The sequence below is a fragment of the Sceloporus undulatus genome, chromosome 3, assembly GCF_019175285.1.
Source record: "Sceloporus undulatus isolate JIND9_A2432 ecotype Alabama chromosome 3, SceUnd_v1.1, whole genome shotgun sequence".
NCBI classification, from domain to species: Eukaryota; Metazoa; Chordata; class Lepidosauria; order Squamata; family Phrynosomatidae; genus Sceloporus; species Sceloporus undulatus.
The window spans coordinates 168,874,204-168,896,827 of record NC_056524.1 but is presented as its reverse complement, the minus strand read 5'-3'; the positions used below and the strand labels follow the sequence as shown (position 1 = coordinate 168,896,827).

General features: G+C 39.7%; 2 protein-coding genes across 5 annotated transcripts in view; both read right to left on the bottom strand.

Moving 5' to 3' along the window:
* Positions 1-22,624, bottom strand: part of TET1 (tet methylcytosine dioxygenase 1) — a 646,721-nt gene that overhangs the window by 312,228 nt on the left and 311,869 nt on the right. The gene's annotated exons all lie outside the window — the stretch shown is intronic.
* MYPN (myopalladin) overlaps positions 1-22,624 on the bottom strand; it is a 107,565-nt gene that overhangs the window by 8,980 nt on the left and 75,961 nt on the right. For 3 of the 4 annotated variants that reach the window (XM_042459337.1, XM_042459336.1, XM_042459339.1), the window contains 7 exons: positions 17,255-17,347; positions 10,862-11,083; positions 7,422-7,571; positions 7,124-7,206; positions 6,491-6,617; positions 4,858-5,065; positions 1,208-1,373 (listed from right to left, as the gene is read on the bottom strand). In XM_042459337.1, coding sequence (XP_042315271.1) covers positions 1,208-1,373; positions 4,858-5,065; positions 6,491-6,617; positions 7,124-7,206; positions 7,422-7,571; positions 10,862-11,083; positions 17,255-17,347 — 1,049 coding nt within the window. The remainder of the gene's footprint in view (positions 1-1,207; positions 1,374-4,857; positions 5,066-6,490; positions 6,618-7,123; positions 7,207-7,421; positions 7,572-10,861; positions 11,084-17,254; positions 17,348-22,624) is intronic. The other variant, XM_042459338.1, reaches the window with a different exon arrangement.

The following is a 22,624-nucleotide window of genomic DNA, read 5'->3' as shown; positions in this document are numbered from 1 at the left end:
ATGTGCTTCTATGTACAGATGCTGGGAGGATGTGGCCAACTTAGCAGTACTGTGTATTTGTACATACAATTTTGTATGTATGTGAGCTCTTGTTAGAGAAAATTCTCATTTTAGCAATCTTCCTACACAGAACATATAAAAAAGAAATCATAAAGCCTCAGAGTGTTTGAAAACTTCATCTAGTATAGAGAGCTGCAGGCTACAGGAATTAACCTACTCCCCTGTAACAACAATTCCACTGGCTGCCTGTTTGCTTTCAGGCACAATTTAAAGTGCTGGTTATGACATATAAAGCCTTATATAGCTCAAGTCCAGGCCATCTAGCAGACAGTATTTCTCTATATAAGGTTGCATCTGCACTGCAGAAATAATGTAGTTTAACACTGCTTTATCTGCCATGGCTCTGTGCTATGGAATCCTGGGATTTGGAGTTTCATGTGGCACCAGAATTCTCTGATAGAGAAGCTTAAATATCTTTAAAAAAAACTCCCTACAAATCCCAGAATTCCATAGCATTGAATAAAGCAATGTTAAACTGTATCATTTCTGCAGTACAGATGCAGCCCAAGTCTGCCTGGGCCTTGAGATCTTCAAGAAGGGCTTTTTCCTCAGTTCTACCACCATCATGAGCATGGCTGGTGCTGAGAGAGGGCCTTATCGGTGGCTGTCCCTAGATTCTGGAGCTCTCTTCTGAGGAGGACAGAATTATCTCTTCTCTGCTGTTCTTCTGTCAGGCAGGCTTTTAAAATATATTGTTTTTTAAAGAACAGATTAAGAATGCTGCATTGTTTTAAATTCAACTGTTTTTAATAGCTTTGTATCACATTTTTATACTTTTAAATGTAGATTTGAATTGTTTTAATACAATGACTAGTTAAATTGTATGTTAATGTTCATTTTTTGTATGTTTTTAGGTGTATTGCTCTTTTTATCTTGTAAGCTGCCTTGAATCCCAAGTTTGGGAGGAAGGCAGAATACAAATAAATATAATGATGATAACAACATCAATAATAGTTTCATACTTCAATGGATAAAAATGGAGTTGCTAGATGTGAGGGATTTCATTAAAGGGCAAATTTCCTGTTGTTTGTCAGGTCGCATGCAAAATGACCTTTTGTGAGCAAGAAAATTCTTCCCACGGTCTCCTTTAGACTACCAGCTATAAAAGGAGGAGACATCATTCCATTTTCAAAATGCTGACACCCACCTCATCCTTTCTCTGTAGGGAGGGATGGTTTCGTTGTCTTTCTTCCAGTAAAATACAGGAGGTGGCATTCCAATCACTCTGCATTCTAGTCGGACTGGATGGCCTTCTGGTATTCCACAGTTCTGTAACTTCTCCAATATCACTGGAGCCTTTTTAACTTCCTTTGCTGAAAAAGAAAGATGAAAACCCTGTTGTGATTCTCTAATCTTATTTAACAAGTTCCCTTCTGCAACTAGAAACAAAACAAATAAAAACAAATGTCTAGAAGACTCTGAAAAATGGTATCTTGAAAGGAGAAGGGACATGGTCTCAGCTACATATACAATCATTTTCCTTGGCAGACATTGCTGAAATGAGAAATCACTACATGATCATTTTTAACCCTGTTGAGGAAGAAGAAAGGAGGCCTCTCCTTCTCCCTTCCTTTCCTACACGAGAATCATTGGTTACTGAAGAACAAGGGTGTTACCATACCCTGCACGCACAACTTTATTTTAGGGTACACAAATTTTGTTATATTTTGTTATAATAGCAGTCACAGAGAGGTTAAAAAGCAAGAACCTGGAATTTCATGATGACCTTTAAGTGAACTTCTCATGAGTGGTCACATAAGACCTGAAAGCATGCGGAAAGTGTCCATGAAACTTAATGGCTGCTAGGATTGCTGCTTCCTAACCCCGTGCCATGTGCATTTCTTCTTTAAGGTCTCAGACAAAGAGGTCTGTCAGCCTAAAACCATCAACCACTTGGGAATCCCATTGTTTCTAGGATTCCTGGAAAATCAACTCAAACTGCTTCCAGTCACATTTGGTCCATATATACACCTGACTGGGCACTCCCACTTTGGTCCAGTTTGAAATAAGGTAGAAACTCTGTCAGATTCAAACTTACCCCCTCACTAATGCTATTGGTGCCACATAGCAAACACACTGAGTCACATTCAACTGCTATCTTTCTCTGGCTTCTCGAACTGCAATCCTTTAATTTGCTATCCACTAGCACCTTTTTTCTTGTTTGTGTGTATCTGTGTGTAAGTGCTTCGTGTGAATGTTGACATTCCTCTTTTTGTTCAGTTAATAAAATTGAGTTGTACTTAGTACTCTGGAGTTCTAGTTTTCTGGAACTGGTAAAAATAGGCTTGTGTCCTAGCTAGTGTTACCTGGCACTCCCACTACTACCTATTGAGATAAAGTAATTTCCCCATTGAATTCAAGAAGTGGGTGGCCCTCTTGGGACCCCTTGCAATTTAGACACAAGGGTACGGGGATTGATCTTCCCTTTAAAAATTCTTGGGTGGGAATTGGAGCCTGCATTCCCTTCTCTTCCCCATTGCCAAAAGGCCCACTTGTGTGAACAAATGCTTCCAATGCTTATTTCTGGGTAATTCTGGGACTTTTTATATGGTTTAATCACACAGACAGACAGACAGACAGACAGACAGAGCTTCTCCTCCTGCTACTAGCATGAAAAAGAGCTATGGAGAAGAGGCAAATTCACTTACAGCAGTGATAGGAATCATTCGGCCCACCAGAGATTGTTGCTGCAACTCCCAGTATGCCTCATAATTTACCATGTGGGCTAAGGTTGATGGAAACTGCAGCCCAACAATATCTAGAAGCTGCATGGTTCCAAACCACTCTAGCCTGACAGCATAAGTAGAGAATTTTTAAGACTCTAGGGTTTGTTGGACTCCAAGGAGATTACTACACATGGCTTTTAAACTACAAGTTGGTGCTGTTGGAGAAAAGCATCTTTGGTGATAGAGTGAGCCTGTGCTGTACATGGACTCACCATGTGTGGACTTGAGGTCACGGGGATGGTGAGCCCTCATATGGTGAATGGGGTGTGCGCCCGTGGTGCATGCCATGCCGTGCACCACGGGGGTGCACCCCTTTCAAACGAATGGGGCTTGAGCATATGGTCAATTTGCCTCATGTGGGGGGGGGTCCAGAACAGATCCCCCAAGTAAGGCAAGTGTGGATTGTACAGTCAGCCCTTCTTATACACAATTTTTTAATACACGGATTCAAGCATCCACGGTTTGAAGATGTTCAAAAAAAGTATAAATATCAAATGTTAAACCTTGATTTTCCAATTTTTATACAAGACACTATTTTGCTATGTTATTATATTTAATGGGACTTGAGCATCTACAGATTTTGTTATTCACGGGGGATCTTGGAATCAAGCCCCGGCATATAACAAGGGTCCACTGTACTTATGACATGGTGATGCCTCCAGTCCATAGCTGTTATGTCTCTGAAATATGGTTAGGGCCCTCCTTTTCACGCCTTTTCATTGATGGAAAACCCATCAATAAGCTCACAGCAATATTGGCATTCAAATGCCGTCAGTGTCTCCTCCTCTCTCCTCCCTTTCACTATTCCCAAGCAGGCTGATTTCAGTTTTTCCCCCTATTCCTTTTCTTCTTTTTTTTAAACTTAAATTGCATTAGCAAAACTCTGGAATTGTGTGAAAAAGTGAAAATAAAAATAAAAGAAACCCAAAAGGAATACTGGGTAGGGCATAAGGCAGGGAGGTGGGGTTAAAGTGGAATGCAGAAGAGAACACTATGGCAGAAACAGCCCCAGGTGCACGATTGACAAGACATGTGATAATGGCTGCTCTGAAACCTGCACATTTCCATTTTTATTAACTGGTGCAGTTGTGGCAAGAACAGCATTCATGTAGTAATGTCCTGACTCGCATAAGCCCCAGCCAACATGGCCTTCTATCAAATTTGGAAGTCATGGGTTCCCTACTTCTGCTTTAGACTTTCATGCAACATAATACATTTGTACAAAAAAACTGTCTTACAACTGAGTTTCTAGCAATGAAGTCTTCTGGTAATGTGTGTATAAACTATGACTGGTGCTCAATGTATCTAGATTATATCTGCATAACACTGTAATAGCAGTTTGATACCACTTTAACTTCCATTGCTTTCCTATGTATTTGTAATTTGGTGTGGTTCTTACAATTCTCTCCCAGAGAGCTATTAGTACAGTATTTGTTGTGTTGTGTACCTTTAAGTTGCTTCCGACTTATGGTGACCCCAAGGCAAACCTATCATGGAGTCTTAGGTGAGAGGAAATACCCTAACACTCTCAAGCAGAAAATCCTAAATACCCCATCAAACTACTAGATTCCAAGATACCTTAACATCCATGCCATTTAAAGTGGTATTAAACTAGTATAATGGTATAGCATAGAATATAATTGTGCAGTATACATATATTCAAAGGCCAGCACAGTGTGGTTTTTTGAGCATAAGACTAGTCACATTACCTCACTACAGTCTTATAGCACTGTATTCCACTTTTACTGGCTGCCTCCTGTTGCATTCTGAGGCAATAGAGCAGTAAACGTGGAATAGCAGCACTATAAGAGTGTAGTGTGGTAATCTAGTAGGACTCTGGAGATTGGGGTTTGATTACCTGCTTGGCCACAGAAACCCACTGGGTGACCTTGTGCAAGTCACACCCTCTCAGCCACAGAAAATCCTGTGATGGCTTCACCTAAGGATCTTCATACAACAACAACAACAACAACAACAGCAACAGATATATTCATAAAGATGAAAAGATAGGAAATATGACATTACAATTAATTATGTACTCACTGTATTAAAACATATAAACCAAACTCACCTACAACACTAAGCTCCAGACTGAATGAATTTTGCCCCGTCTTGTTGGTGGCAATGCAAGTGTAAGTCCCAGCATCATTCTGTGTGAGAGGGTCAATTAGTAATGAGTGGACTCCAGTCTCTCTGACCAGCATCTTGTGAGTGGCATCTGGTAATACGGGCTTGCCATTCCGAAGCCACATCAGTTCCGGAGGTGGTAAGCCACTCACCTAACAGATGAGACAAGAGCTGTAAGTAAGTGATATCGTGACCATCCTATTGGGCAATTGGCTGATTTATTGCTGATTGTATTTTTTAAATTCCACCTGCCTTGTGTAATATATGTGGAAAAACAAGAGCAGAGAGTTTATCTAGAAAAAGAACACCTTCCTTTTGTTACAGATGAAGCAGTCACTCAAAGGATTTCAGACATTTTCACCCATAAGCCTCTGTTGTGCTGTGTTAATATGGTCAATGTGAGATGCTTATTTATTATTTATTAAAATGTTTTAATAAATAATAACTCTAGATATAAGGGAAAATGAATATATATTTGGCTGATGTGGAGGTTTTGCTTATATTTATGTTATAGTCCAGTCTAAGGCCAGCCCAAATGTAAACCTTACATGGAAAATTCTCTATATTTGATACCTGCTTCTTTCCCATTTTCCCATCTCTCCTAGTAACATCTCCTTGCTAGGAGACATTTTGATATTTTTTATCTTGTATTTTATATGTTGTAATTTTGTAACTGTATTTAGTATTCTATTGATATGATCAGATGATTAATCAATAAACTTGTTGTTGTTGTTGTTGTTGCTAGCCACAATCCCGCTCTGTTCAGCTGATGTATATTTCAGAGATATGTGGTGGCCCAGAATATGTTTCTGTTCTGTAGTGTACAATTCGTGAAACAAACAAACAAAAATACATCTGTCTCTTGTTACAGCCAAGGTGATACAGCGATTCTTGGCCCCAAGGCTGTTATTGAAAGAATACCTTAAAACAGAATGGGAAATGGCTGGCTCATAAGCCACATGCAGTCCCTAAGACTCTTTTGCTGCCCTCTCAGTTCCAACCCCCTCTCCCCCCCTCAAAAAAAAATTGACCAAAAGTTATTTTTTGGATTGCAGTGCCCAGAATCTTCAAGCCACCATGCTGGCTAGGTGATCTTGAGAGTTGTAATCCATGTAAGAAATGTTTCTAGGCTCTGGAACTGACTCACTTTGCCCCTCTTTTTTTGTGATATTCTGAATTGTACATCCCATCAAGAATGACCAACCCATAAATATGAATCTGTTCAAATTACATTTTTGATTCACATTATGCTTCTATTTATTTTTCAAGTATTCCTAGTAAAGTGATCTTGGTTAATCTCTATGCACTGCTTGTGTCACACATTTCTCTGGATATATGAGAAAAGGCAGATTATACAGAATTTTCAAGGGCGTGGCCTTTGGTCTCCTTCTAGGCCTATGGTTTCGTGTGGTTTGAAAAGTTACATTTCAAAGACAGTGTTTTTAAAAGGCACATGCTATTTTCCCTTTAAATCAGCTAAACCCAGCCATGATGGATTTATAGGAAGTTGAGCACATTTTCTCAAGAAAGCAGAACAAATATGAATGCAACTTGGTGAATCAAGAAAGCCAACTAACCTTGCAGTCTAGTCTACAAAGCCGTCCCTCATGAGCAACCATGTCCCCAGGTGCCTGCAGAAAATAGGGCCGGAAAAAGCGCTCCTGTAGGGGCTCCTTATCTCCTTCAGGTACGCGGGACCGTCCCCTGCAATTAAAAAAAAATGTGAACGAGTGTGTGTGTGTGTGTGTGTGTGTGTGTGTGTGTTAAGATAATTGGATAGGTTCTTTGGTAGAAAAATGTGGTCTTCAGGAAAGAGTGAGCCCTCCCTTTCGATGCCGTTCCCAACTAGGGCTGCATCTGCACTGTAGAAATAATGAACTTTGAAACTGCTTTTATTGCCATGGCTCAGTGCTATGGAATTCTGGGATTTGTGGTTTTGTAAGATATTTAGCTATCTCTTTCAGAATGCTCTGGTGCCACAACAAACTCCAACATGCCCTCTAGACATGTTGAACTGGAACCTCATTGTCCCCAACCAATTTGGGGTAGTCCAATACACCTGGAGGGTGCTAAATGAAGAAGGCTAGTTTAGAAATGAGAACCTGCTTAAGAACCCACATCGTGTTCACATTTCCAAGTATACTCAGGTAGAATTCACAATCCATATAGTAAATAAACATCAGGTGTCAGATTTCTGATTGTTTGTTTACCTGTGAGTCTGGACAGCTGCTGTTAGTCTACTACGCAATGGTGGAGTCTGAACCATCAAGTGACCAGAGCAGCTGATTCTTCCCTGCCAGAACAAGTAAAAGAAAAGAAGTAACATTATTCATCATATGTTATCTCCTCTTTCACTGCTAAACTTCTCTGGTCCTTTTACCTTATGGAATTTAACATTGCACAAATATGTTGTATTCTTTGCCTTTACAATGCTTCTTTATATCTCTCTCTCAAAGTCTGCAGGTAGGGGGAAAGAAAAATTGTTTTAAAAGGGAAATGAACTTTTACCTGTGGATTTGCAGCCATTATTGTGTAGTTGCCATCATCATCATTTGTAGTAGATTCAATGTATAAAGAGCAAGTCCCATCACCTTCTCTGCTCATCTTGAAATGTTCATTTTTCTTTGAAATTTGCTTGCCATCCTTAAACCAATATACCTGGAGAGATGGTAAAGCAAGAGAAACTAGTATACATCACATAGTGGCCAAGGCTGTAATACTATGGATACTTTCCTAGGAGTAGATCCCACTGGGGTGAGTGGAATTTCCTTGTTAGCAAACAGGATTAGGGTAACATGATGCTAGATGAGATAGATCTATGTACTAATCATTCACATGAACATAAAAAGAGCCAAACTGGATCAGGCCAAATCTGGAGCTAGTCCAGCATTATGTTCCCTCAATGACCAACCACATGTCTGAAAGGAAATCCCACAAACAAGATATGAATGCATTACTACTCTTGTATTCTTGCTTACCTAGTAATGATTGGTTCCTTCAGTTCAAATCCCATACTTGGAATTAACTTGCTAGGTGATCAGAAGACACATACTCCTTAGTTTCCTCTCTACCCACACTTCTACAATATGGGCTAGACTGTTGCTGGACTTACTGGATTAATGTAGTGCATTAGATATATAGTAAGTGCTATGTGTAATGTACTGTATAAGCACTAAGTGTTAATTATTACTTAAGGTGGTTGTTAAACTAAAGTATCTTGAAGTTTATTGGAAACTGAGATGTTTAACTTAGATATTTGAACTTTATACAAATCAGAGGTTTCCGTAAAGAACTCCAAGATCATCTGAAAATGCCAAGACTTTGTTACAGACTTTATAAAATTATGAAGCTACTGTGTGATGTAGTGAGTATCATGTCAGACTAAGATGAAGAGACCTGGATGGTGTCTGCACAGGCCACGATACTTTGAAAGCAGCCCAGAGTATCCTGGCTCCAAAGCTGTCCCAACCTCCCACTGTTACATAAGGTCCTCCGTTTCAGTATTGTCTGGACTGTTCTCACTAGACTCAGGTTTTGGACTCTGCATTGTCCAGACTACCTGCCAAGCAGAAGAGAGGAGTACATTTTATTTGGCCCATGCTAACAAGGTTCAGGATTCAAATCCCCACACAGTCACAATCTCAGTAGGTGTCCATCTTGACACTCTTTCAAACCTGCTTGCCTTGCACAGTTGTGAAGACAACATTATAGGCAGGGCAGAAGTATGTAGAATCCTTGTAGGGTAAGTGGGGCATAAATATAGCAAAAGAAATTCAAAAATATAATTTTGGAATCCTCACAGAGTAGCAGTCCTGAGGGTTCCTTGATTGGAAGCTATAACAAGTAACCTAGTCTGAAACTGATTTCAGTGTGTAGTGTTAACATGCAGAAAATGCTAAACTTGTTTTCCCCACATTGTTAGGACAGCCCATACAACTGGGGGAGACTGTATTTTTTTGACAAATACATTTTTAATGTTCATTTCTTCCAAGTTAATCCTGATGGTTAATTTGTTTTCAGAGAAGCAACCAGAACCATAAAGTGCATAGGAAAAGAAAGGCGACTTCCAAGGTCAGACTTCCCTAGTCTGGTCTCTCAAAATATGTTCAATTACATTTCCTATCACTCCAGGGTTAATGGTGTTGAAGTTTAAAACATCTGAAGGGCATTTGATTGGGAAAGGTTGTTTGTGGACATGTCTATTTAGTGGTTCTAGTCATGTCCTAAGAGTGCTTATTCCCTTCCCCACCACCATTCCCTTCTCCTTTTGTGTCGTGTTTCTTTAGATTGTAAGCTGAGGGCAGGGAACTGTCTAATTAAAAAGATTGTATGTACAGCACTGTGTAAATTTACAGTGCTAGAAAAATAAAGCTTAATAATAATAATAATAATAATAATAATAATAATAATAATGCTTATCTTGTTGCTTATGATGAAAAGATATACAAACACCAGCATGCTTCCCATTTTCTCTTACAGAGCACAAAAGGAAGATGGGTGGATGGAAGTCTTGGGTGGGGAGACACAAGAGCCCAAATGTACTAGCTCTGCTGAAGCCCAAAGTTATTACTAAGGGACAGGAATCTTATAATTTAAGCTTGAATTAAAAAATAACATGGCTTCTGAAACACTGTATCCATGGCAATGAATAATTAAGAACACTAGACATATTAACTTGGATCTTGTTTGCCCATATTGGCCCAAATTTCACTGCACTTCTCTGAACAGCACCTGCATCTCATCCCATCCCATCCTTTTTTTGTATCAGATTGCAAGACCTTGTTTTTTCTTCCTGCAGAGAAACTCAATGAAGTTTGCATTAAGAATTTTTTTTACAATTTTTCACAGGGGAATGCAAGAAGAATATATGTCTACAGTGGTGCCTCGGGTTACGAAATTAATTCGTTCCGCGGCCGCTTTCGTAACCCGAAAAGCCTTCGTAAGCCGAATTGCCATAGGCGCTAATGGGGGAAAGCCGCGATTCCGTGCGAAAAAGCCGAAAAAAGCACCAAAAGTTTTTTCGTAACCCGAAAAAACATTCGTAACCCGGAACAATGATTCCCTATGGGATTTTTTCGTATCCCGAAAATTTCGTAACCTGGGTATTTCGTATCCCGAGGTACCACTGTATTCCCTATGTCAATGGTTCTCAAATGGTGGAGCGGGACCCCCAGAGGGGCACAAGAATTTCTCATGGGAATGTGTGATACTTAGAGGTCCTGATCCCCACCCCTCTGCTTCACAAATTTTATTTGTCCTGAGGGAAAGAAAAAGATAAGGAAAGTGCTTGGAGCCTCTGCCTGAGGGTGAGGGGAAGACGAGGAGAGCTATTGCCTTACAAATGTTAAAATATGAATATACATGGATGTGTGAGTGAAAATACGCACACTAAACAAACAAAATGTTTTTATTCATATACTATGTTGAGCAGTGAGGTGCAACATTTGAGAACCACTGCCTTAAGTTACATATAAGGAAAAATGTACATACATTATTTTCCTCACATACACATTTCTGTCCCCTGTTTTCTCCTTGAATGAAGTAAGGTTGTGCACATATTCAACTTCTGCATTTGTAACTACTCATGTTTTAATAATAGTTTTTTGTATATTTTATTTCTCTGAAAAGCACTATGAAGCCTTGCAAATTTGAGGGGTTTTGAAGCAAGGTGTGTTTTGTGTTTCAACAAGTCCTGAGAGCTCTGAAAGGAGTGCTTTCGCTGACAATCTCAATTCCAACAAAATTCTTTTCCATTCCTAAGTACAGGATGTGGCAAAGGAAATGGGAAATAGGTGATAATTACCTCCCATGATTCTGTCAGTGGGAGCATCTTGCGAGTGGTGTTTACATGCAAAGGAATGTAAGATCCAAGGCACAAAGACCTTGGAATTTGGAATTGGTTGGGGAAACAGTGAAATTTTTGTGTTGGGTTTTAGAGAAACACCTACCTTGGGTACAGGAATTCCAACAATTTTGCACGTGAAGGTAGCAGGATAGCCTTCCAAGACACGGAAATGCTTGAGTCTCTTGTCAAAGATTGGAGCAATGCACTTGCCTGTAGGGATCTCATCATGCTGGATTTCATCATCTGATTCATCCACTGGGGTACGTTCAAGTCGAAACTCTATTTCATTCATCAACCTCTGCTCAAAGCTGGAAATTTTGTATTCCTGAAAAAAACAGAGTTGGGGGAGAAGTCTCTAGATAGTTTACTTCAACCTTCTAAATATCTTTTGGCATATATTATATGAAACCAGCACTTTCAAGACAGCTAAGAAATTATAATCATTATAATTAATAAATTTTAATCATCATGAAAGGGTGCAAGTTAAGGGAAAAAAGTGATAATATGAGGACATCTATCAGAGATGCTTTGATTGTGATTTCCTGCATGGCAGGGGATTGGACTGGATGGCCCTTATGGTCTCTTGTAACTCTATGATTCTATGAGGAAAGGTTTAAATTTCTCCTGTCTATGCATATGTGTGCCAGTCCAGACTAAAACCAGGTTTACTGACATGAAAGGGAAGACAGGTCTCAGCTGCACACAATGTATTTAATTTATCATGTAGTTTTGTTTTTAATACTATCACAATGAATGGGATGGAGGCTAAGCCAGGTCACAAAGCTCTCCATAAAACAATACCACAGAACTACATAGCTGCAGAAACCCTAAGGGCAGTCTTGTGCTCTTATCTGGCTGGTAGAAAGGGAGCCAGAATGTCTCCCTCTATCTGACCTGATGACAATACTGCCATGCTTAAAGATCCATCTGGAAGCAAAGGTATAGTTACCTCACCCAAGAAAAGGACAAATAATTAATATTGTCCTGTCTCTTGTTCTCACTGTCCAGGTGTTCTTCCCAATCCGCTGCCCTGCTTGAGGCAGGTCTGACACACAGAAACATAAATGAGAATTCCATATATTTCCCTGGCAGTAAGTCCTATGAGTTAGCATGGTGAAATAGTTTGAGCATTGGACTATGACTCTGGAGACCAGGTTTCAAACCCCTGCTCAGCCATCCCTGTGTGAGTTTGGGCAAGTCATACTCTCTTGGCCACTGAGCAAATCTTGCCAACCCCCCCCCCAATGATGGGGTCACCATAAATCAGAAATGACTTGAAGGCACACAATAAAGGGTTATCATCACTTGGAGTTGACTTGAAGGCACGTAAGAACAAATTTAATCCACATAATGGCAGAGATCACAGGTGTGGGTGGGTGTGGCAGAATCAATGCTGGCATATAGATTACACAATTGCACTTTTGTTACTGATAGAGTAATGCTGGCTTTAGTTCAAAACTGACATTTTAAAATTTGATATACTGTGTCTCCAGACGAAATTACTTAAGTGGAATTAACTGGGAGGTAAATATGCCCACCTAATGTGGTTAATGTCAAATTTCATGCAGTTAACAAACCATGGACCCTTTCAAACTACACAATTATAGCACTATGATTCCACTTTAATGGCCATGGCACCATCCTATGCAATCTTGGGGCTTGTAGTTTGGTAAGGCATCAGAGCTCTCTGACTGAGAATTTTAAACTGCAGAGCCTACTGCAAATTGCATAGTGTGGAAGGGTTCCTGTTAGAATTCATGTGAATCTTTTAAAAGTGTGTGTGGATGTGAGGGTTGCCCAAAAAAGGTGTCAGGCTTCAGCATGGAGCATTACATCTAAGGGTAATTAAACTATGAACAGGGACTCAGTTATTCTTCCACGCCATGAAGAGTGAAGTCAGCAACATGTGGGTCTGAAGTGGCCTGTGGCAAGGCTAGCCAAAGAAATTTTCTTCCAGAATCAAAACAGCAAATTGTCCCGTCCCCCCTCTTCACTCTCTGCAGTTAAGATGCATAGTTCTCCAAAGACAGGCAAGTTATTTTGACAATGGAGTCAAGAATCTCTTCCCTGGGCTATGGTGTGGTGTGTAAAAGCACAAATAACAACATAGTGAATAACTTTCAGTGTGCTTTTTTGTGACATTCCAAATCTGCTGCCTGATAGAAGCAGTTACCTCATCCCGCCAAATGATATGGGTACATTGCAATGCACGAGACCCTAATCACAGATCTGGTCAAAATAACGAATAACAACTAGCTGTTTTGGCACTCCCTTTACTGATCAGGACCATGGAGTTGGGGAAAGGGGAGTTCAACTGTGCCATTTTCCTAACTGAAAACTTTCGTCCTCTGTCCCTGTACATATTATGTCTGCTTCATGGTAGTGACCAAATGTAACAAATACCTGTATGTTCCTGGTTTATTTTATTCTGCAGAGCAAATAGCTTTGGAGCTGGGAATTTTAACCAGAAAAAATATAATGGGTAAAAGTTTAAACTCCTCATTTTCCAGTGTTGTTCCTTCCTTCCTTCCTTCCTTCCTTCAACTGCAGAGATCCTAATTACAGACTTTCTGATTCATGTCTAGTTTGATCTTTAAGCAGACTTAAAAAAAAGTAGTGTTCACAAGCACACAGAGCTGTGATAAACACATACATGAAACAGTGAGTCCAGCCACTAGGTGGGAGTCACTGTGCCTCCAGTGTCCTTTGGAGAGCAACACACTGTGGATTTTAACCAGCTGGCAGGCAACACCTCAGCTTATAGAATTTCACCTTGTTTAGTTTTCTCTTTCACGTAGCATGTGTCAGCAAATTGCTCTACACAAACAGGCTGAATTCCCATCTCAGTTACTTGCTTCTGATGGGTTGTTACAGAATGCCTTTAAAAATAGAAAGGCACGAGCTTCTGATAACTCCCGGCTGAAGGCATTTATTCCAGAGCAATAGTTTCTGGGAAAATGAGTCAAATGCTATACAGCCCTGTTTAAATACCTGAAGGGATGTCATATTGAGGAGGGAGCTCGCTTGTTTTCTGCTGCTCGAGAGACTAGGACCTGGAGCAATGGATGCAAGCTACAGGAAAAGAGATTCCACCTCAACATTAGGAGGAACTTCCTGACAGTAAGGGCTGTTCAACAGTGGAACAAACTCCCTCGGAGTGTAGTGGAATCTCCCTCCTTAGAGGTCTTTAAACAGAGGCTGGATGGCCATCTGTTGGGGATGCTTTGATTTAAATTTCCTGCGTGGCAGGGGGTTGGACTGGATGGCCCTTGCGGTCTCTTCCAATTCTATGATTCTATGATTTTGCCCCCAAAATAGTAAAACAAGAGCTTGTAAATGGAATGTCAACTCCCAAAATCCCGTGGATGGTTCCCCTACTGGTGTAGGGGTTCTGGAAATCGCTCTCCTAAGCTCAAGTTCAAAACAAGGCCAGTCTGAATGAGAGGACTTCAGTTGATATTCTGATTGCAAAAATTCCCAGCCCACAGAAAGTAAGAAAGAAACCAAATAAACACAAGGCATGCTTTGCTTCTTGCTTATACCTTCCACCAGTGGCACTCTCTGGACAGGAATTAGTGTTTTGTTTTTGTTTTTAAAAAACTATGCAGCATTTATAAATCTGCATTAGTTCACTAACTAGCAGACTAATCCAATGACTGCACACTTAAAACAACCCTGGGATACTGATGAATCTCAGAAAACCAGTGGACCTATCCTAGGTCAGCCTATAGACTCAGGACATTATCACACTAGCGTCCATAATGTTCTGATAGCGTCCCAGAAACACTCTGTAAACCAAGGATAGGGGAAAGGGAGTTACCGTATTTGACTCATAATAGCACTATGTTAACATGATGACAACAAATACTATTGCACACCCTTTGCTGTTCTAGTGCGGGATGAATACTGAATGAGAATGGGGGTTTGCAATAACATTCACTCTGTTCAGGTTACATCCCATGCCCAGCCCAGTAGGAAAATGCTGTGCGATATCTCATCAGTGATGATTTCTGGAACCTGAACATGAATCATTGGGAATAAATGGCAAGCTATATGCATGACAGCCTATTTGTATTAATGGATATTTTCCCCTACAGTAAACAGAGGCAAAGGAGATCAGTCTTGCCTGTCACTTCTTTGTGCTTATTGCATGGAAACATGTGTTCAAGAAGCAAGTGCAACATTTATATGGAACTGAAAGACTGGAAAATGCCTCAAAGATCATCTACTCCACTTGCTACTGATGGAAGAAAGCCACAGCCAAAACATCCCTGACAGATGACCATCCAGCCTGTTGGAAAACCTCCAATAAAGAAGAGTCCATCACCTTCCAACATACATAATTCTACTGCTGGCTCTTACTAGTAGGAAGTTTAGCTGAAATTTCTGTCTATGTAATCTGAATCCATTCATTGGGATCCTATCCTTTGGAGCAGCAGAAAACAAGCTTGCTCCATCTTCCACATAATAGTGAATCTTTGAATCTATCATATCATCTCTCAAATCTCACTTCTCAAGGCTTAATATCCTAATCCCTCTGTGGTTCCTTACAGAGCTTGATTTGCAGCCCCTTAATCATTTTAGCTGTCTTCATCTGGACACTTTCCACCTTGCTGATGCCCTCCTTGATAACTCATGTTTAGTTTGTAATCTACTAAGACCCCGAGACCTTTTCATATGCACTACTACCAAGCTGGGTGTCACTCATCTTATATTTGTGCTTATGAAAAGGAAAAAGATAGGGAAAAATACTTTGTAAGCTTCACTGTCAAGGGCTGTGGTATGCATTACTTGCAACCTCTAGCTACCTCTCTCAGACCAGTAGAACCTGCAAACTGGATGAGAACCGACTCTACTCCTGCATCCAAGTCATTTCTAAAGAGGTCAAACAACACTAAGCTCTAGGCAGAACCATGGATCATCTCCAATTCATATTATTATGTATGTACTTTCTGCTTAAATTGACACTTTTGTATCCTTCTGACATGTAACATGTCCATCAGTTTTTATTAGTATCAGTTCCCTATCTATAAACTGGGAAAATCACTCCCCATAATATTGGATGAATAAAATATGGGAATATTGTTACTTAACTTTATTGTTAGTGATAAAATGAGTTATATGTTTTTTAAAAAAGCAACAACATATAATGTTTGTCAGTGGCTAGTGAGAGCCCCCTTCTCATTTCTAGAGGCCACTGTTGTAGCCACTAAGGGAGAGAAGAGCAGCCAGCATCTTCTGGACTTAATCCCCCCCTTCAACTGCCATCCCCTTTTCCTTGTGATTCCTGATGTTTTTTATTGTAAGCCTGAAGGCAAGGAGCTATCAAATTAACAATTGTAAGCCACTCATGTAAAGTGCCATGTACACTGACAACATTATATAAATAGACGATGATGACGACAACAACAACAACAACAACAACAACAATACTTTATATGTTCATGTATAAGTCTAGAAATTTTAGTCAAAATTTCGACACCCTAAAATCTGGATCAATTTATCCATGGGATGATATAAGTACTGTACCTTAACCTTTATTAAAAAGAAGAACCACAGCAAAAGGCAAGAGTTTAATCCACCCCAGAAGAACCTAAAAGAGGCACTGACCCCATTCTACTCTCTTTGCTGTGGTGCTGCTTCTGGGAATTTTCATGCCTGGGTAAGAAAATAGCTGAGGTGACTTCCCCTCAAAAGAGCATTGGTACTTTCCCTCAAAGGAGCGCTGAGTGAGTAAAGGGACTTGGTGCTTCTTTTAGCATCTCCTGAGACAGACTAAGCTCTTATGTTTCACTACTCAGAAAAGGTTCCTTTTTGGATAAGAGTTAATACTGTATCTTAACTCTTGCCTTTACATCCTTTTTGACATGTGAGTGCTTGCTTAGACCTGTCCACCCCTGATTGCCTCCCCCACACACTGCACAGTAATAATTCACAGTAGTCCCCTCCTCATCCATGAAGCCTTTAGGGTAAACACAGTTATACCTGCTGGAATTTTGTATATTCTTTGGCATTGTGTTCTTTTGCTTCATCCTTTTTTATATCCTTTGTTACATGCCTCTAAGTTTTAGCCTCAATTTATCCATAGGTCATATCAAAATCCATAACTTTGGTCCAAAACTTGCCCTTGACTTATACATGAGTATATATGTTAATAACATTACTAATAATGCTAATAATGATGATAATGGTGTTACACTCATTCTATGGTTGAACATTTTTTAGTATTTTGAGCTTCTTTGCATTAGAATAATTTATAGATTAATTCTGAAGTAGAAACCCTTGCAGTATGTCCTTTTTCTGAGTACTGTACTTGTAGCTGTCTTCGTAATGTTTAATACTAATGTTCAAGCAGGATTACTGACCTATTTTCTGTAACAAATTAGTATTGCTCCCTTCAGTATTGTAGTAATGGCTAGGAGTGAATTTTAGGTGTTCAAATTTTAGTGATCAGATTTACCAAGAGGGCACCATGGGTGGGTTAGGATGGCTGTACCTTGGATACATCCTGAGCTGTAAAGTTGAAGGCTGGGGTATCATTGCTTGGTCCCTGAAGCTTGCGAGCCAGATTTTCATCATAAGTTGTTCTCTGGTGAAGGGAAGTAATTGTATGATGAAAAAGTTATTATGACACTTATGATTTTAACAAAATTAAGAAAGAAATTACAAAAAGGAGAAATGATTCTGAATATAGAAAGGAGTTTCAGAGGTGAAACAAACTCTAGATTTAGACTAATCATGTATCAGTGGAGTGTATAATATATTTAAATAATTAAGATAGGATAGAGTATTTTATAAATTGCTGGTGCTGGCTATCCTAGTGACAGCAACTGAAAAATCCCCGTTAGTTAAAACAGAGCTGGATGGCAAATTCTGAGGAGAAAATCCTTCAGTCCGTTCCTACCACATGATGGAGAGGCATTCAGCTTTAAGCTCAGAGACATAATGCTTGAATTCCAAGAAACTTAGCCTGTTACAGACTGCCAAAATAAAGCTGCTTTGGATCTCTTTGGAGGTATGCTGTTTAAATGATGCATGCACCCTAAGAATCTGGAAGCTGCACCAAAGCTGCACTCCAGTGCTTAGGAATGGAGTGTGGCTTTGGCACGACCTCTGGACTCTTAGGACCCATGCATCATTTAAATAGCATACCTCCAAAGTGACCCGAAGCAGCTTTATTTTGGCAGTCTGTAACAGGCTTTAGTAACTTCATATGAGGTGCAGCTAACAGCATGTTAAAAACAATATGGATTACCACTGTATTGGATCTTTAGATAAGTTTGGTCATTTGAAAAAAATAAAACAAATACATCCATTAGAATCAATGCAATTAAATGCAATACATTTTAATTGACCAAGATAAAAGTAGAGAAACATGGTCATTCCTCAGAATGGGGCAAATGGGAAATACAAATACAGTGATTTGTCCCAGATAAAATCATTTCAATCACAAGATACTGTCACTGGGTCACAAGTTTATTTATTTCATTATGAATGAATAAGTGAATATATAATAAAAACTTTATCCTCCCCAACTTGTTAAATTCTAATCTCCTTCCTCCTATCATTTGGCCAAAGTAACATCTATGCTATAATTTGATGTGTTTTTCATGCCTCCTTGTCTGTCATGATCTACTAACCCAAGTGCTTGAATTACGGAGTCACTAGACCTGGTGTGTTATCTCATGGGATCAAAAGGGAGACTATAATAAGGTTTTGGAGATGATCCATCAACTGCTTCAGGTAATCCCTGAAGAAATACTTAATTAGTAACGTTAGCCAGGACTTAGCACAACTTACACTGATAGGCCAACTGTTATTGTTATAGTGCTAAAATTCTATGCCATTTTAGCACTATAGCTTGAAAAGAAAAAAAGGAAAAGAGAAATGTTCAGCTAGAAATGTGATGGGGGAAACAAGGCCAGTGGAAAAATCTCTGTAGTATTTAAGCTGAGGTGTGGGCATGATTTCCCTCCACTCCCCTGCACCCCAGTTTTGGGAAAAAGATAGAATATGAATAAAGTGATTGATTTATAGATGAACTCAACATCTCCTTCCCATGCTTCTTCTCAAATATTCATTTTTCCTGAATTGCAAATTTAGTTTTTAAAAAATGTTTCTCTGTATCACTTTAGCACTATAACTATAACAGAAAGAAAGAGAAAAGAAGAAATGGAAAAAAGGTAAGTGGAAAATGTTTGCAGCTAAGGTCACATCCCAGTTCCAATACTGTATGGATAGCAGAAATATCCCCCTCCTCCAGTAGCTACAGATATAATGTTTGAAAAATCCCAAGGCCTTTGGCCAGTCTAGAGAATCCCAATGCTGTTTTCACACTCGGAGTAAGCAGAGGTTACCAGCTTCTTGTATGCTACAGGATTCAGATCACATTTTCTACCCCAAGGAAAAACATGTCTCTTGTGAGGAAGACATGTTATGGATTTTCCTGTACATGACACACTAAATGAGTTTCTGAACACAGTCTCAGAAAGAACATTCCACTCTGATCTAATGTGTTGTGCAGAACGCTGCAATATAACGCTGGCCTTCCCACCTTAGTTAGATTGTTTGTTTATTTCCCTGCCCTCTTTTTTCCCTTTCGACCTCGGATAGATGTCAATTATTCTCTCCTTCTCTTTGCCCTTGACATGTGTATTTTATTGATTTCCTGTTCCTGTTTTTGTTTTTTGCAGTAGTGTTCTTAACTTTTTATATTGAATTTTTATCCTGTTTGTAATGTTTTTAAAATTTTGTAAGCCGCCTTGATCATATTTTGGAAAGGCGGGGTAAAAATAAAATTTATTATTATTTATTATAAAGGTCATGGGCATCGATTGGCTAGTATCTGTATCATCATCAGTTATCAGCAACACAGTTCTTTTAGTCAAATAGCATGCAAAAAACTCTTCAATTATAATATAAAATAACTGAGTAAAATCTATGATTTAAAATTTGGAAAATTAAAATATATTTTATAATATAAGTATTAAATAGCTTTTCCTCCTAATGTAAATAGCAGACAACTATTTAGGAACATGGTAGAAACAAAGATCTGAGATACCCCTATCTCATATCACATCTCTAATCTGGCTAACTAACCTCTTCACTCTAACTATTTATTTTAAAAATTGAATTGAATTAATTTATGATTTAAATATTATTTGTATCCCATCCTATATATCATAGGGTCTCAGTGTACACATAAAACCTATTAACACAGTTTAAAACAATTGAAAAACCACAAGAATAAAAATAATTTAAACAGAGTAAAACTACATTAAATAACTTAGGGGCTAAATAGACCAGCATAAAACGCTGGCATCGGGTAGAGTGGGGGCGTGGTAACCGCATACCCAATGCCCCTGCTCCCCCCCCCGATGCTGGCATCACGCTATTTCTTTGGCACAGCATTTAGAAAGGCAGAAAAGCTGCCACCATGGAGTAGCATTTTGCTGACTCTTTTAGGACTGGCAAAGTGCTGGATTGGGCCCATGGTGTGCGGCTGCTGTAGCCCCGATTCAGTACTGAAAGGGGTAGTGTCAAGCTGCTGCTTCAGGGCCATCTGTTTTGCCCCTTAGTTAGTTAAAATAAATTTATTGCTTTTTAAAAAAATCTATTTTAGCTTCTTATATTGTTTAATATACTTTTGGCCTGTTTAACTATTGTAAACCGAGTGTATGCACATTTGGAATAAATAAATTAGGCTCAAAAGCTTTTACTTAAAAAAACTAGTTTTTACTTGGTGCTGGAATGAAGCTCAAATGCAGTGCCAAATGAACTCTAGGGTGGTATAGATGAGAAGGCTCTCTCCCATGTCCTCATACAGTGCACTGCTTGTATCAGCGAAGCACAAAGAAAGTAAGCATGCCAGGGTTCAAGACATGAGTAACATGACATCTAATTTGGCCCTTAAAACAGTCTTCATTGCCAAGTGGAGTTCCTTATAGTTCAAATTCTCATCCTATAGAGTATCTTGCAGCCCTTGTATATCCCTTCTTCCCCTTTCCACATTAACTCCTTCAAAGTCTCCAGCCTTTTGTTAGCTTTCTCACACAGATTTGTTGCCAAAACCAAGATGGTAAAGGAACACCACTCACTCAATTTTGGTTCATCTGGCCTAGATACTATAATTTAACATTTTGTCTCTGTGTCCTTTTCAAAAACAACCTGTCTAGATACTTTTCCAAACCATGTAACTTTTCCAAACCATTAGTCCCTTTAACTGACTAATGTTTCAAACCTATACAAAAACATTGGACCATTCCCTTTGACCTATGGCTTTCCCCCCCCATGCTAACCAAGTGATTTGTCATTCATCTGTTACGTTGATTGTTAATTAAATGGTGCTAATAATTCCCATGACAATGGGCAAATCCTAAAGATGATTCATCGGTACAGAAAGCTGACACCCACCTGTGAGTTCACTCATCTTTAGGAACTTTGAAAAATAAATCTTTTCAAATAAACATTGAGATATAATTTTTTCCTGATTAATTGTCTGATGCAGCCCCTCCTGCTGTTGAAGTGATAAGACTGGCAAAAGACAAATCAGTTTCAGTGCAAATGCTTTGCAGTCATCAGCAGCTTAGCAGAACACATCCTTCCTAACAGAAGAGAATTCCATTATGCAGGATGTTCTTGGTTCCACCTGCCCTCAGAAGAGAAATCAATGTCCTATTAGGACTGAAGCCAGAAGAAAAAGCTGGTACTGCAAGCTCCTTCATGGTTTTCAACTCTGGTTATGCATGTGCCTTTCTGGAAAGCAGAGATGTTTTACAAGGGAGGGAGGTGGTTTTGCTCAGTTGTAAGAACAGTGTGTAGTGGTGTGTCCCAATCAACCCAGTATAAAGACATGAATAGGATAAAGTTGCAGAAGTGGCTCAAAAAATGGCTCTGTCTCAAGAAATGGCCTGCCAGCCATGCTTCCTCTCAGGTATATTTTATGCCATTTCCTACTCCCCATTTTTTGTTATTTTCTTCACCAGTAGCATGTTTGCCGGTGTATGCACAGTCCTCATGATAGCAGTCCCCTCAGTCGCTAGTTCCTACTCCAACTAGCTTGCTGATGACTATTCTTGAAAAGATATAGCATCGTCTCTTGACATTCATGGCTTTGACACTCACAGTCTTTATTATTTGTGAGGTCAAGGCTGCCTCCTCCTCCTTCCTCCTGAGCCTTTCCCCTTGGGAAAAAACACCCAGGAGGGAAGGAGCAGCCAAGAAGGCTGCATGCGCCAACCCGCCACTTTCCGGGCTGGATAGCTGCCTTTCCCCAGGCGGCTATCTGTCCTGGAAAGGGGAGGAGGATCAACCCTCATGCCCCTTTCCAGGATGGATAGTTGCTTGGGGAAAGGAAAATATCTGCCTGGGAAAGGGGTGGGGAGCCAGTTAAAGGGACAGGAGGGCAGGGGAAGAAGAGGACTGCGCGTATGCTCCTGCTCCTCTTTCCCCACCCTTTAACTGGTTTCCTGGGGGGGGGGAGTTATTCATGGTTTTTCCACATTCATGGGGGTCTTGCCTCCCAACCCCCGCGAATGTGGAGGGCGGACTGCATATAGATACAAAGAACAAGGAAAATATTTTGATGAAACAAATGACGATAAGATCTAATTGATCGGCATAGCAGTTAAAATGAGTAAAAACAGACATTTCATATCATGCAGTTCTATCCCTGCTTATGCAGAAATAGGTCCCACTTTAGTCAGTGGGCCTACTAGGTAACCACACACAAGAACATAGCTTTAACATTCTTGGGTCTACATTCAATCACACAGTGTATAAATAGCTCATGATATCAGCAGGTAGTTCTGCCACCACCACAGAGTCACTGTGGCTTCTGAGGAAGTTACCATGCCATTAATATAAA